General features: G+C 37.4%; 1 protein-coding gene across 1 annotated transcript; it reads right to left on the reverse strand.

Annotated features, from left to right (window-relative positions):
* Positions 1–223: 223 nt before the first annotated feature.
* Positions 224–16,178, reverse strand: LOC124640385 (translation initiation factor IF-2, mitochondrial). Its single transcript, XM_047178138.1, has 15 exons — positions 15,891–16,178; positions 15,595–15,739; positions 15,132–15,249; positions 14,713–14,876; positions 14,242–14,422; positions 13,206–13,382; positions 12,792–12,841; positions 8,858–9,072; positions 7,936–8,014; positions 7,652–7,777; positions 7,127–7,352; positions 4,685–4,806; positions 3,933–4,116; positions 3,474–3,614; positions 224–432 (listed from the first exon to the last, which is right to left on the reverse strand). The coding sequence occupies exons 1-15, from the start codon at positions 15,914–15,916 to the stop codon at positions 263–265; spliced, it is 2,124 nt and encodes a 707-aa protein (XP_047034094.1). The 5' UTR covers positions 15,917–16,178; the 3' UTR covers positions 224–262.
* Positions 16,179–16,322: the final 144 nt, after the last annotated feature.

The raw sequence follows: 16,322 nt of genomic DNA on the forward strand, positions 1-16,322 counted from the left end.
TTGGTGAAAATGGGCATAAGTGTCCCTTATAACCTTTTTTATTGGGGGAGCCCTTATTCTAAGTGACACTTAGGGAAACGTTAAGAGATTGTTGGTGAAAACGGGCATGAGTGACTCAGCTACATCCCAGTTAGACTGGAAGCTGACCCCAACACATTTGGGAATGGCTAGACAGAATTGGGTAAAATGGAATGGGGTAGTAAGTAGGTAAATAAAACACAAATAACTATATAAATTATTTCTATAATTTATGTTACGGTAACTAAAAGCCGGGGTCCCAGGCCGTGCTGGCGGCGGCGGCTCGGCGGCAGTAGCACACGACGCTGTCGCCCGCCTGCACCTGAAGCGCCGGCTCGAAGCGCAGCCCACACTCCATGTCGTTCTTTATTGTGGTTACCTCGTCTTTTAGGTGTTTCATTGATGCTAGTTTACCTAGGAATAACATACATAGGTTGAAAAAAGCTTCCCACAAATACTTTATTTCCTTTAACTAACTTCCCAAAAAGAGGAGACACTTTTTGGGAAGTCATAAGAGACTCGTATGGAGCTTTATCTTTATCACTATCATGTGAACTTTTAGCCCGGTCAAAATAGACATTTGAAATAACAAAAATTCCCACAAAGCTGATTTTTGGTGGAGAGCTAGATTTGATCATTATAAATAAAATACTAAAAGTCCCCATCGATCCCATGTGTGCGTCAAAAGTTATTCGAGGTCAAATGTCAAAATTTTTGCTTTTTTGTGTTTTTTTCGAAAACGGTAAGTTTTATCAAAAAAATACATCAGATCAAAATTGTAGATTATAATTTTTTCTACAAAAATGGCATAAACAGTTTTCTCCTAAATCTTACCATTCCTGAGATATCGCGCTTCAAAGTATATTCCATACATGACATGCACACATTTCCACGCCACCTGTGAGGAAGTGTACTCGGCGCCTTTTTTTTATTGTGGTTTCCCCTGTAGGCCTACTCCACTAACTGTCATGACAATTTTAGGATAGTTTAAGGGAATAATTGCCGTCAAGTTCTAATATGATGTCATTATTGATATTAACTATTGGGTTAACTATTATTGTGATTGTTTTAGATTTATCAGATTCATACAAAAACTCGTGGTGGGTTCGATTTCAGGTCAGACAAGTACCAATGCAACTTTTCTAAGTTTGTATGTACTTTCTAAGCATATCTTGGACACCAATGACTGTTTTTCTGATGGCACGTTAAACTGTAGGTTCTGGATGTCATTGAACATCCTTGGCAGTCGTTATGGGTAGTCAGAAGCCAGTAAGTCTGACACCAGTCTAACCAAGGGGTATTGGGTTGCCCGGGTAACTGGGTTAAGGGCAGGGGGAGGACACTCCGTACATTTTGACAGCTAAGTAAACGAAGAGTCGCCACCTTTTATTTGGCCCGGAAACTATTTACTATCTAAAAGATACCTTAAATTACCAACAGATGGCACTACACTATAATCGATTTTGTTTGTTAATATCAAATTATTTATGCAATATTAATTAGAGAAAAGTATGAGGAAAATATTAGACACTTTAAACAAAAATATAATAGGCGAATAAATTAAATACGGTTTAAAAAAGCACAAATATCAAATTTCATCTAAAAAGACCTGGTGTCAGTATTCCAAGTAACTTAACAAAACCGATCATAATAATATCAATATGGCGGTTTTTTGCATTCCGCATACACGCGTAAATAAAAAGTAATATATAATAATTATTTGTTTTCCTTCGACCTTTTACTATATTAACGATGACATTTTCTATTAGGGTAAGTAGCACCATGTAACTATAACGATAACCAATGTTATAGTTATATGGTGCTACTTATTACTTGCTTTTTTATAGCTATAGCTATGTAGGTAGTTCGGGGCCAATTTAGAGAAAGATGGCGCATTGTCAAATTGGGTTGCAAGAATAACACGTGAGTGGGCTCTCTTTTCCCTATATATTACTTTACTCTTTGGTTAAGGGGGTCAGATAGGGCAGTCACTCCTTGTAAAGGACTGGTACTTAGCTACATCCGGTTAAACTGGAAGCCGACCCCAACATAGTTGGGAAAAGGGCTCGGAGGATGATTTGATACTACAATCATTTTAGCAATTGCAAAAAATAATGTCAGGAGTTTTTCTGGGGCAGGTGGGAGTAAAGTTTTAATAGGGTCCAGATATTATGTATCAATTTCCAACCCCAGTCTTCTGGATAAAAATGGAAATGTAAAAATGAAAAATTAGCGTGCGATAATTTTCTACAACTTTAAAAGCGGATTGTCGCGACTTCAGCGGTTTAAAAAATTTTGTTCTATGTTTAGTGATGCAGAACCATGCCTTAGGACTGCAGTACGCTGATATTTAAGATTTAAAAGTGGGCAATCTAGCCTTAGCGACAAGCCACGTGAAGGTAATTCAAAACCCGACATGACCCAAGATAATATCGAGGCTATGCGGCAGTTAATTCTCGCAGACCAACATGTAACATACCGTGACATGGATCTGTGGGCATTACGATTGTTTTACATTCCCCAAAATTAAGTAAAGTCTTCGTGGTAAACGTTTCAGAACACCTGAAAAAGCTGTTGACACATACAAATCGGCCAATTTGACTACCCCTACTTCAGAATGGAATAAATAATTCAAGAACTGGGTTTAATGCATGCAAAAGTGCATTAAATATCGCGGAGAATTCTTTGAAAAACAATAAATGGTATTAACCTATTAGATTGTCAATACGTATTTCAAACGACACAACTTAAAGGCAGCCGTCGTATGTACGTGGCTTATATGTGCATATCATGTGTAGTGTGACTCTTTGAATCGCGATATCTCAGGAATGGTAAGATTTAGGAGAAAACTGTTAATGCCATTTTTGTAGAAAATTTAAAGATCTACAACTTTGGTCTGATGTCTTTTTTTGATAAAACTTACCGTTTTCGAAAAAAAAACAAAAAACCTAAAATTTTGACATTTGACTTCGAATAACTTTTGACGCACACATGGGATCGATAGGGACTTTTAGTATTTTATTTATAATGATCAAATCTAGCTCTCCACCAAAAATCAGCTTTGTGGGAATTTTTGTTATTTGACCACTAATTTTATGTCTATTTTGACCGGGCTATTTGTCAAATGCCGATTGCAATCATATCCAATTTTAAGAATATAAAGATAAAGTTCATCATATTAGTGTGTGACGGCAAATGGTCTCGGCTTTCTTTTGAAAAACTTAGGTAGTCGTACTAGAAAGTAGAAAATCCAGTAACCAATCTTATCGCAGTCGCTCCACGTAAAGCTCTGGTACTAAAGTGCATTCGGAGAGTCTGGAAGCCGGTCCTAACACAGTCTGGAAATGGCTGGACAGATGACGTCATGGCAAAGTGTTGATCGAGCAAAAAGATGGTGTCAGTTTTTTGTGTGAACAATGCACGTGGCATATTGTTAATTTCAAAACAAAACTAACCTTCAAAAATGACCTCTTGTCCCCTTATAACCCTATACAGCGCGTTCCTATTGAGCGTGCCCTTCACACAGCGGCAGCCGGCGACTGGGACTTTCTTCTTGTTCTCAGTCACTATGAATTCTTGTAGGACATTCGCTTCGCCTGGAAGAAATGACATGTATTATTTACAGTGCGTCAAATCTGGTGGATGATTGATATTGATTTCTTTCGAATAAACATAAAATTTTGAAACCATTAATAAAAAAAGCTCCTCATTCCATTTTTAACCCCCGAACCGAGGAGTGGGTTTTTTAAAATTTGGACCGGGTTAGATGAATTTTGCTCTATATATTAAGTAGCTACTATTAACCGATCTTCGATCAGAATAACTTGGGGGAGCTACATACCCAACAACCGTGGGCCCTTATTTCTAGCATGAGGGTTAAAAAACAACAACGTAGATTACATAGAACAACATACCAATAATCTCCTCCTCAGTCGTCTTAGGTATCCTGGCACTGATTTCCTCTTTCACATCATCAACCAGCCTATATATGACGTTATGCATCTTGACAGGTATGTTCTTTTTCTTGGCGTCGACCGATATCGCCGGCGGGCAGTCCACGTTGAACGCGTAAATCACAGCTTTGAACATTTCTGCCGTCTGCAAGTGGAAATAGGTCATATTTCTAGGGGTTGAAGGTGTGTTGTGGTCACCAAAAGGTGACCTTTACTAATTCTATTAAGCTAAAGAGTTTGTTTGGTTGAACACGCTCACATTAAGATTAAGAACTATTTACACAAATTGAAAAAAAATTGCCAGAGTTAGCCCATTTATCGACGAACGCTATTTGTTTATTTTTCCGGGTTCGAGGAAACCGAATGAAGCTGTTGTCATCTATATATATATAAAAATGAAACCAGCTTTCCGTTGTCACCACATAACATGAAAACGGCTTGACCGATTTGGCTGAAAATTAGAGGGGAGGTAACTTAGACCCGAGAGAAGGTTTTAGTTTTTGTCACTATCCGGCTACGGGACGCGGGTGAAACCGCGGGCGAAAGCTAGTAAACTATAAATACTGTTGATCCCAGTCTTTTCATCAATTTGCTGACATGTCAATAGACAACTGGTTGAAGTAGTCGTTCAATCAAACAGCTAGCTCTTTGACCGAATAACGCTGTTCATTTGATTGAAGGACTATTATCCTGTAGGTATAAATAATCCTCACCTCTAAATCATTAGGCGTGACGGGTCCCACACCGAAGTGCACCAAGTCCAGCCTGACTCGGTCGTGCTCGTCATACGTCTCCAAGATGTCCAGGATAGCCTCCACTGAACCGTCCACATCACCTAGGGGAGAAAAAACAATTTAATTCGTCATTTTTGTGATGGTTGCAAGTCAGGCTTCGCCTGAGGGTTCAATAAACTCATCATCAACGTGCCTTGACTTTCATCGAAAAAACTGGGGTATTTAATTTTTTTTCATGGCGATGACGGACAAAGTCTTAAAAGCTAGATGTAGTTATTTTAGTTTAGTCTCCGCCACACTGCTGGCCGTACCTAAGTCTTCAATTACTTCAGATAGAATAGGTCCTGGAAATGTTTAGTCTTGCCATCATTGCTTTGCGTCTATAAATCTTCTACTATTAGCCCGGTCAAAATAGACATTTGAAATAACAAAAATTCCCGGAAAGCTGATTTTTGGTGGAGAGCTAGATTTGATCATTCTAAATTAAATACTAAAAGTCCCCATCGATCCCATGTGTGCGTCAAAAGTTATTCGAGGTCAAATGTCAAAATTTTTGGTTTTTTGTGTTTTTTTCGAAAACGGTAAGTTTTATCAAAAAAATACATCAGACCAAAATTGTAGATTATAAAATTTTCTACAAAAATGGCATAAACAGTTTTCTCCTAAATGTTACCATTCCTGAGATATCGCGCTTCAAAGTATATTCCATACATGACACACACATTTTCACGCCACCTGTGAGCTAGTGTACTCGGCGCGTTTTTTTATCGTGGTTTCCCCTGTAGGCCTACTCCACTAACTGTCATGACAATTTTAGGATAGTTTAAGGGAATAATTGCCGTCAAGTTCTAATATGATGTCATTATTGATATTAACTATTGGGTTAACTATTATTGTGATTGTTTTAGATTTATCAGATTCATACAAAAACTCGTGGTGGCCTAGTGGGTAAAGAACCAACCTCTCAAGTATGTGTGGGTTCGATTCCAGGTCAGACAAGTACCAATGCAAATTTTCTAAGTTTGTATGTACTTTCTAAGCATATCTTGGACACCAATGACTGTGTTTCTGATGGCACGTTAAACTGTAGGTTCTGGCTATCATTGAACATCCTTGGCAGTCATTATGAGTAGTCAGAAGCCAGTAAGTCTGACACCAGTCTAACCAAGGGGTATTGGGTTGCCCGGGTAACTGGGTTAAGGGGGTCAGATGGGGCAGTCGCTCCTTGTAAAGGACTGGTACTTAGCTACATCCGGTTAAACTGGAAGCCGACCCCAACATAGTTAGGAAAAGGGCTCGGAGGATGATTTGATACTACAATCATTTTTGCAATTGCAAAAAATAATGTCAGGAGTTTTTCTGGAGCAGGTGGGAGTAAAGTTTTAATAGGGTCCAGATATTATGTATCAATTTCCAACCCCAGTCTTCTGGATAAAAATGGAAATGTCGAAGAAAAATTAGCGTGCGATAATTTTCTACAAATTTAAAAGTGGATTGTCGCGACTTCAGAGGTTTAAAAAATTTTGTTCTGTGTTTAGTGATGCACAACCATGCCATAGGACTGCAGTACGCTGATATTTAGGTTTTAAAAGTGGGCAATCTAGCCTTAGCGACAAGCCACGTGAAGGTAATTTAAAACCCGATATGACCCAAGATAATATCGAGGCTATGCGGCAGTTAATTGTCGCAGACCAACATGTAACATACTGTGACATGGATCCGTGGGCATTACGATTGTTTTACATTCCCCAAAATTCAGTAAAGTCTTCGTGGTAAACGTTTCAGCACACCTGAAAAAGCTAAAATCGGCCAATTTGACTACCCCCACTTCAGAATGGAATAAATATTTCAAGAACTGGGTTTAATGCATGCAAAAGTGCATTAAATATCGCGGAGAATTCTTTGAAAAACAATAAATGGTATTAACCTATTAGATTGTCTATACTTATTTCAAACGACACAACTTAAAGGCAGCCGTCGTATATACGTGGCTTATATTTGGATATCATGTGTAGTGTGACTCTTTGAATCGCGATATCTCAGGAATGGTAAGATTTAGGAGAAAACTGTTAATGCCATTTTTGTAGAAAATTTAAAGATCTACAACTTTGGTCTGGTGTCTTTTTTTGATCAAACTTACCGTTTTCGAAAAAAAAAACAAAAAACCTACAATTTTGACATTTGACCTCGAATAACTTTTGACGCACACATGGGATCGATGGGGACTTTTAGTATTTTATTTATAATGATCAAATCTAGCTCTCCACCAAAAATCAGCTTTGTGGGAATTTTTATTATTTGACTACTACTTTTATGTCTATTTTGACCGGGCTATATCCTCAGGAAGAAAAGAAACACGTTTTTTAGGAGGGGTTCTTAAAAAAGACTTTCTTAAACGTGTTTTTTTTAAAGTTCAACTACCTTTAACGATGACAGTGAGCGTGGGATGGTTGTCATGTTGTATCATCTTCTCCCTGGGTCCGTCGGCTCGCAGCTTGTATCTGCCCAGTGCTCGCTTGCGGGCGAGCCTGGCCGCGTACTGCTCGTGATGAGCCGCCTCCTTGGCAGCGATGACCTCCTGGTCGGCGGCTTGCTTCTCCTTCATGCGCTGGTTGTGACGCCACCGCATTACCTCGTTGGCACGTTTCTAGAGAGAATAGCCATGAATTAAACCTGACAGCAATCATTTTCATTTGATACCCATATCATGGGGGTGGATTTCAAACAGCCAGCCCGCCATCTTGGGGAGGTCGCCATATTGGATTTATACTGACGTTTCTTAGCTAGTCAAGTTTTGTCATCAAAATTCAGAATGCGTGCAAAATTTCAATCTTTAGATACTGCTTCACGCTGCTCGAAGAGATTCAAGTCTTTGTCTAGCTCAAAAAAAATACTGGTATGCAATAATGTAGCAAGTAACAACTACTTTGGTAATATCTAACTCACCTCAGAACTAACTTCCAGCACCTGGTCACCGGCTGAGGGCAGCTCCCTCCAGCCGAGTACTGACACGGGTGTTGACGGCGGCGCCTCTTGTACCGACCTGCCTTCCGCCGAGTTTAGTACTCTAACCTACATATATGAGTACATACATGTAAAAAATATATATAAAAATATGAATATACATTTCAGTGATTACACATTATTATCCAGAAATTTGGCTAAATTGGTAATTATATGCGTACAAAAAAAAAAACTTGGAAGAGCTTAACTTTAACTGGTTAACATACCTTAGCCCACCCGTTGCCTGCGACAATGATGCTCCCTCGCCGTAACGTACCGCGTTGTACTAATACTGTTGCTTGTTTTCTACAACAACACACAAAATACATAACTTACTTCCAGTCTAGATTTATTGGACCAAATAATGATTAAAAAGCTAAGACCAGCTAGAGTAATTTTGCATAATTTATTTATTTATTTATGTAACATGGAAGACTTACAGCTAAAATAACTAGAAATAACACAAGTTTAGTTAACAGGGAGCCAACGACAAGTCTTCACTTATAGCAATAGTGTAACAATTGTAAAAAGAATGAGCAAACTGAGCATGCACAGGTTTTATAAAATAAAATATGTAACTTATTGCCAACCAGTCAAATAACCAGGCTAAAATAAAATAAAGTAACATAAAGTAAAAAAAATAAAAAATACTACAAGAACAATGGTAGGAACAAAAACAAAATATAAGAAAACTAATCTAACTTTTGAAGAAGCTACGGCTTAGACACCCTCTCGCCGACACAACACTGGTTATAAATGGATCGAAATCATGCTGCCTGCATAGGTTGTTGAAGCAACGGCTTGCTCGCACAATATAACTATTTTGTCTGTAATTGGTAGACGCATTCGGTATACGTAGTGGTGGATTGAAACGAACTAATTTATGTGGGATGTTAAAGAAAAGTTTTGATAAGAGTTCAGGACTGTCGATGTCATTATTAATTATTTTTAACAAATAAATAAAGTCAGCAATTTCTCTGCGTCGAAAAAGTGGTAATAATACAGAATAAATAAAACATCAAAGGCGGTAAAAACTTCACCAGAAACAAAGACTACAGGGGACTCTACTCTTTGTTTCTGCTACATTTCAAAAACTTGGAAAGCGGCAGAATATTTAGGTATAAAGCTGTTCAATACTTCTCTACTCACCCAGTCCTAGGGTCCAACAGGGCTTCTATAACGACACCCTCAACATACCCTCCAGGGTCAGCCTTCAGCTCCATGAGCTGGGCTTGCAAAGTCAGAGCTTCGACCAGCGTATCAAGATTCTGTTTCTTCAAAGCAGACACGGGTATGGCCTGGATGTCACCGCCGAGCGCTTCGCAAACTATGCCTTGTGTCGCTAGAGAGCGCATTGTGCGTTCCTGAGGGGAGAATACGATAGGATAAGCTAAATTCAACTAGGATTTAGTTGTAAGTTTTAGAGAATTTTAATACAGGCCTTGTAGTCCCATAGGTAAGGAGGCTATTTGATTTGAAGCTAATGCCCAGACTCCAAAAAAGCGTAGACGGGATGTTTAAATTACGAAATTGTATTGGTAGATGAAAAACTTTTTCACATTCGAGGACGAATTATATACGACTTTATTTCGACAACATAAAGCTGATTTTACAATAACTTGGCATAAGAAGCGAAGGTAATTAGATGATTTTCCAGTACTCTTGAAGAATGACTTAATATTTCTACTCAGTATGACGTAATAATTCGTAATAGATCATTATAATACAAATATGGAGTGAAGTAATGATTGATGATTAAGCGATGATGGTTCACGACAGTAAAATGTTAATTACCTAAACACGTGCCACGGTCTAATCTACTTACTACGAAAGTGGGTTTTTTTATGTAGTTTACGCTCATAATTGTTAATATGGTTTATTTTAAACCAACAGACCATAATATGTGGATTGGTTGAAAACTCTTAATACAATGAATGTGTATTTTTAGGGTTCCGTACCTCAAAAGGAAAAAACGGAACCCTTATAGGATCACTTTGTTGTCCGTCTGTCTGTCTGTCTGTCTGTCTGTCTGTCTGTCTGTCTGTCTGTCTGTCAAGACCCTTTATCTCAAGAACGCGTGGACGTATCAAGCTGAAATTCAAATGAAATACTCAGGTCTATTGTCCCTTTAAGCTGTGAAAATATCAAACTTCTAAGCCAAGCCAATCAAAAGATACAGCCAATTATGTCGATATTTTCAACAAATTTTGGACACTCGCAAAGGAATCAAAACCTACAGGATACTTCCCGTAAACTCAGAGTCTTGAAATTTGGCATGAAGCATTGTCATATAATGCAAATATAGGAAAAATTGCGAAAATCTCATTTTTTTAGTTATATAATATAAAAAAAATATTTTAATAAAATGAAACTTACTACCTTATTTCTCACGAACGAATAAAGATATCAAATTGAAATTTATACCAAATACCTAAGTCTATTGTCCCTTTAGGCAGTAAAAAAATCAAACTTCTAAGTTAACGCGATCAAAAGATACAGCAGTTATGCCGACACCTTAGACGAATTTCCGTCACACGCTAGGGAATCAAAACCTACAAGGTACTTCCCGTGAACTCAGAATCTTGAAATTCGCCACGAAGCAGCGTTATATAGTACAGATAAAGGAAAAATTGCGAAAATGATAAATTTGAAGTTACATAAAATATTAAAATAAATTGAGGTAAAAAAATCTTTAAAAACAAGCTTTTATTTAAATGCGCTAAGAATAAAAAAAATAACTTTTACTGTAACTTTACTGATTTATGTTTTAAAAGCTTGTCGCGACATTTAAGTACTCGTATTTACTTAGTAAAATCGCGACAAGCTTTTAAAACATAAATCAGTAAAGTTACAGTAAAAGTTATTTTTTTTATTCTTAGCGCATTTAAATAAAAGCTTGTTTTTAAAGATTTTTTTACCTCAATTTATTTTATACTTTTTAGTTTTGATTTGGTAAAGTGCACTTTATTTTACTTGCCTGTCATTGGATACCTATATGGATGGGATTGAAAAAAATAGGTTATTCACCATTTTGTAGCGGCGGCCATCTTGGATTTTTATTTCGTAAAGTGCAATGTGTTCTACTAGTCAATCCCTTTCATTTGATACCCATATTGTATAGGTACTTTAAAAATAACTAGTCCGCCATCTTGTATATTTAGCCATGTTGGATTTAGGATGACGTCACATAGCTTAACATGCATTGTCATCCAAACTAAACATGTATGCAAAATTGCAGCTCAATCGGTTGAGGGCAAGTGCCTTAAAATTGAGTTGTAAAATTCCACCCGAACACACATAGTTACATACATACATACATACATACATTGCAAGTTAAATAAAAAAAAAAAAAAAAAAAAAAAAAAGCTTGTAATAAAAGCTTGTAATATTATTTTTGCTTACACGACATAAAATATTTTTTTAATAATTATAAACTTACTACCTACCCTTTTTTACATGAACGCGTAGAGATATTAAAGTTGAAATTCATATCAAACACTTCTTAAATATAATAGCCTCTAAACTGTGAAAAATTTTAAATCATTCAAAGGTCATTGGGCACCGTAGTATGGAACACGGCGGATACGAACGAAATATAGCACAGTATAATGATAAAGGCTCTGATTTACTATGGCATTAGTCGCATCTATGTGAACCATGGGATTCTAGAGAAAATCAGGTGTAAACATCAAATATTTTCCTCATTTCAATGGGGAATTTAAACGACCAAGTATGACGGATTTGAGAAATCATTTCTTTGTAGTGAAAGAGTATACTCGCCGTTTATTTCCATTGTCATCAGGTCAGGATCTGATGATGGAAATCCTGAGAAATCGAGGGCAACTATCAGAAATTGTAGGCATGCATAGGATTAAAACTTGATTCTCAGATGTATGTCTGGTGATACTATCAAACAGTGAAAGTTTAGAGCTTACCTGATGATGGAGACGTGAGAAAGTCGAGAGAACTCTATGTATATTTAAAAAAATAAAAGATCCCATTAGTAGTGAATTCTCATCACCTAAAATAAAATAAGCTCCAACACTAGGTTACGTTATAAATTGTAAAGGAGTTCCCATAACTATATCTGATCTTTGCTATCGATGCCACAATGGCAGTTAAACCTATCTATGTGGAAAGTCTTCGCCAATACGAATAAAATAAGCCCAAACACGTGGTAGTTGCAACATACCGTTCAGAAGTTCCCTCGACTCTCTGTAGTCTCCATAATCAAATCAGCTCCAAACCTTCACTGTTTACAAGTACCCTCAAAAATACACTCACATGTCTGGTTTTGACTCGATGCGTGACTACAATATTCAAGAGTTGCCATCGATTTCTCAGGGTTTCCAGATCCTCATCAGAACCTGGTCATCCGAATTGGCATGTTCTTTCTTTATGAAAAGTCTTTAACAATAAAAACTAGCATTGCAACCTGTACAATCCTCTGAAACTGCTTGTCTTTTATATTTTTCAAACGATCCTGGACATTCGTCTCCATGGAATTTTAATAAAATATTTATATTCAAAGAAACGTCATACCATTCTCCACGATTTAAAACTACTTTGATTCATGTCCGCCACTTTTTACAAAGCGGGTCAGATATGCCCAATGACCTTTAAGACATAATTAGTTATTTTCAATCAGATTTCTGAATGATGACTATAAAATGTTGTATTAACTTTAATAAAATAACTTTTACAAAGTACTGGCCTACTATTTTAGTTATATTATAAAATAAAATATATTAGCTATTTTGACTCTCACGAAATTACCATAACTATGATTGTTCTAAACTGAACGGTTGGCGCGAGACTCACTTTTTATCTATACAGGATTTGTACGGAACCCTCGGTGCGCGAGTCCGACTCGCACTTGGCCGGTTTATTTGTGTAAACAATATAATTTAAACATTTTAGAAGTATATTGGTGCAGTCAGCAAAAGTAAGCTAATGAACACTGGCTTCTCAATGGAAATTGACAAAACATAAAAGAGAGAGAAAACTTGTCATTTGAACTGCGTAAGTACATAAAAAAAAGAGCAAAGGCCAACATAGATATAGAAAAAGGAAGCATACCTACAATGTTCACACCTGGTTTGTCGATTTTGTTGATCGCCACAAGTATTGGAACTGAAACAAGAAATTATCAATGTAAAATTTGTAAAAAAGAAAACATTCAAATTGGGACAACGTTGGGAAAAAAATTGGGAGGTCGTTAAAAACAAAGTAGGCAATGGCAATTGAATGACTTTAAAAGGTTGAAGAAGAAAAACTGATTGAAGACTATTTTGATATGCTGGATACACCTATTGCATAATGACATTCTAATTTTACACATCAAAAATAATTTACTTCGAACTTTTATAACTCAGCTATCCGTTATTTTGCGATTCGAGGTTGGCAATATTGTATATATATAGTGCTTATGTCAAAATTCGATCGCAAAAGAAGGGATAAGTTATAGAAATCCACCGTTAATCGATAAGCCACTCACCATTAGCCTCCCTCGCCATCCTAATAGATTCCACAGTCTGCTCCATCACGCCGTCATCAGCAGCCACCACCAACACGACGATGTCAGTCGCGTGGGCGCCGCGTGAACGCATCGCCGTGAACGCCGCGTGACCCGGCGTGTCTAGGAATGTCACTTTGTCGCCTGATGCTAGTTGCACTGTGAAGGAAGAGAGGAGTTTCAGAGACTAAGTTTGCGAAAATATTATTCTGAAGGGGCACAGAATGTATAGAAGTGTTAGGGTTAGTGGCGAACACGATATCTGTCGCGTGAACGACGCGTTACTGGGCGTGAGTGTCTAGGAATGTTGCTATATCGCCTGATGCTAGTTGCATTGGGAAGATAGAGTATTTTTTGATACAGTGTTTGTGAAAATATTATTCTGAAAAGAGTTGAGCGAGAGTCGTCGCGTGAACGCAACGCCATGAAAGCCGTATGACCGTCTGTCCGTTTATGTGGTCGAAATATAATTGTAAAACTACCAATCAGATATAAGGAATCCTTCTAAACTCCTCATGTCCCACCACAGTCGGCCGGGGGCGGAGTTTCTCGGGCGGGGCGGGGCGGGGCTTATTTGTTCTAGGTATCTATACATAGCTACAGAATACCTTCAAAAGCTCCAATATGCTGGGTAATTCCTCCAAACTCCTGGTCCACTACGGCGGTGTCTCTCAGCGCGTCTAGTAGGGTAGTCTTGCCGTGGTCTACATGGCCCATCTTGCATACAACCGGCGGCCGGGGGCGGAGCTTCTCCGGCGGGGCGGGGCTTATGTACTGTGACTATATTCTATAGATTACATAGCTACACAATACCTTCAAAAGCTCCAATATGCTGAGTAATTCCTCCAAACTCCTGGTCTACTACGGCAGTGTCTCTCAGCGCGTCTAGTAGGGTAGTTTTGCCTTGGTCTACATGACCCATCACGCATACAACCGGCGGCCGGGGGCGGAGCTTCTCGGCTGGGGCGGGGCTTAGGTTCTGTGACTTAATTCTAGATATTACATAGCTACACAATACCTTCAAAAGCTCCAATATGCTGAGTAATGCCTCCAAACTCCTGGTCTACTACAGCGGTGTCTCTTAGTGCGTCTAGTAGGGTAGTCTTGCCGTGGTCTACATGGCCCATCACGCAGACTACTGGCGGCCGGGGGCGGAGCTTCTCGGGCGGGGCGGGGGGCTGCGGTACTGCGTCTTTGTTCTAAAGAGTGGATTGGTTTTTGTAGTAGATGGAAGTTCGTTTTAGTATCACAATCTCATCAAATCATTTTAAAATATGGATTTGAATGTTTTTTTATTTATAAATTATTCTGTCAAGTTAATTTTTATGTAAAGATAGTTCACAAAAATACAGAGGAAAGGAAACCTTATTTTGTATCCCTAAAGTAGCAAGTTTAATTCGATATTTGTTAATGTTACTGCCAAAAACTACTCAAATCTATAAAATATTGTACACTATCACATAGAGAAATCAATCACAGTTTAAAATACCTCCTCATCTTCTAAATCCTGATCAGGTTTAGGTACTATCTTGAAGCGACAGCCGGATATCTTGACAATATCCCTGATGATCTGAGGGTTGTGTATCACAGTGTTCTTTGTGTAATTTACATCAGAATTCTTGTCCGCAAACTCTAGCGCTTTGAATACATGATCTGAAAAAAATATGTACATGTTTGTAAGTTTCATTTACAAAAGATTAGTTAAAAATATTTTTAAATATGAATAAAACTTGTTTCTGATTTTTGCAATAGATTTGACAGTTTGGTAGAAATAAGAATGAATAATTAAGCCTGTGAATTATTTTTCTGGTGGCAGTTTTTAATAATCTTGGGTCTTAGTTAACTAAAGTCATCAGAAATTATAGTGTACTATAAAGGTAATAATAAATATTTATAAATGATAATTACCTATATCTTTGTCGAGGACTGTAGCTACTTCCTGCACAGTCATGTTACGCCATATGCCGACCACTTCTGAACTTTTTGGTGAATACCTGATTGCCGGCCTACCCTGATTCTCTGTTACCTGCCAATCCAGAAAAGCAATTAATTAAAAATATACATCAAGCTTCTAACAAAATTTTAATTGCAGTGCATATTTACAATAGTTATATTTTTTTGATATGGAACAAATTATTCGGTAAGTAACTTCTAATTTCAATCCTTCTCCGTGTGAGAGGAGGCCAGTGCCCAGCAGTGAGACGATAAAAAGGCTGTAACAACTTCTAATTTATTTATTTAAGGTGCCATAAAGCATCATACATTTTTTTATTTTGTATTTTATGATATCCAAATGTCACAGTCCCTAAAGGTGTAATTAAAAAAATATTTAGTGTTTATTTTTTTTTAATTTGAAACTATGACAAGTTACCTTTTCTTCCGGCGATCTTCTTTTCTTACAGCAAACATAAGATATTGATAGTTGCCTAGCCCATTGGTGGCTAAAATTCAAGGGAACCTTCTTGAATCCACATACTTGAGGAAAAAATTCATTTTTAAATATTTTTGTTGGAAATCTGCAAAAAAAAACATTAATTTTGCAATTGTATCATAATCTAGGACTTTAAAAAAAATAATATAATAGTTCTGCAAAGTTGGGAGTTAAGGGTTATTTTAGGGACGGTTTTCAGTATCTTTATACAAATTAAATAGGGCACAATTACTTACCGTCTAAATATAAGAGTTTTATACATTTTTCTAGTCAATAAATGTATGGTTTAAGTCATGAAATAACCAATTATTAGGATCTCAAGTTATCAAAGGTTATGTCATAAGTTTAGAGGTTATAAAGTACTATATTGCACTGTGATCTCTGTATCAGTATTCCCGAAATACTTCTAAGCTTGCGGTGCTGACATTATCAGACATAATTAGTTAAGACAATTTTCAGCTCTCGGGAAACATAACATAACCTCCACACGATTTTGGAAACGCTTGACAGGTGTCAGAAACAGAACCAGATAAAAAGCGCGTTTAGTTAACTTTAGTTATTTCATCCACTTTTAGCCAGCAGATTGATTCACCTCGGGAGGCCAAAATCCAGCGGATTACTAGAATAGATTAAAATGATGATGACTGAGAATGACTTGGGTGTTTTTT

The sequence above is a fragment of the Helicoverpa zea genome, chromosome 20, assembly GCF_022581195.2.
Source record: "Helicoverpa zea isolate HzStark_Cry1AcR chromosome 20, ilHelZeax1.1, whole genome shotgun sequence".
Classification (NCBI taxonomy): Eukaryota; Metazoa; Arthropoda; class Insecta; order Lepidoptera; family Noctuidae; genus Helicoverpa; species Helicoverpa zea.

Excerpts from the sequence above, each read along its gene's own strand:
- LOC124640385 (XM_047178138.1), bottom strand. The coding sequence starts at position 15,916 with ATGTATAAAACTCTTATATTTAGACG. Across the intron at positions 3,615-3,932 it reads GACTGAGGAGGAGATTATTG|GCGAAGCGAATGTCCTACAA; the intron begins GTATGTTGTTCT and ends CATTTCTTCCAG. Across the intron at positions 433-3,473 it reads ACAAGAGGTCATTTTTGAAG|GTAAACTAGCATCAATGAAA; the intron begins GTTAGTTTTGTT and ends TGTTATTCCTAG.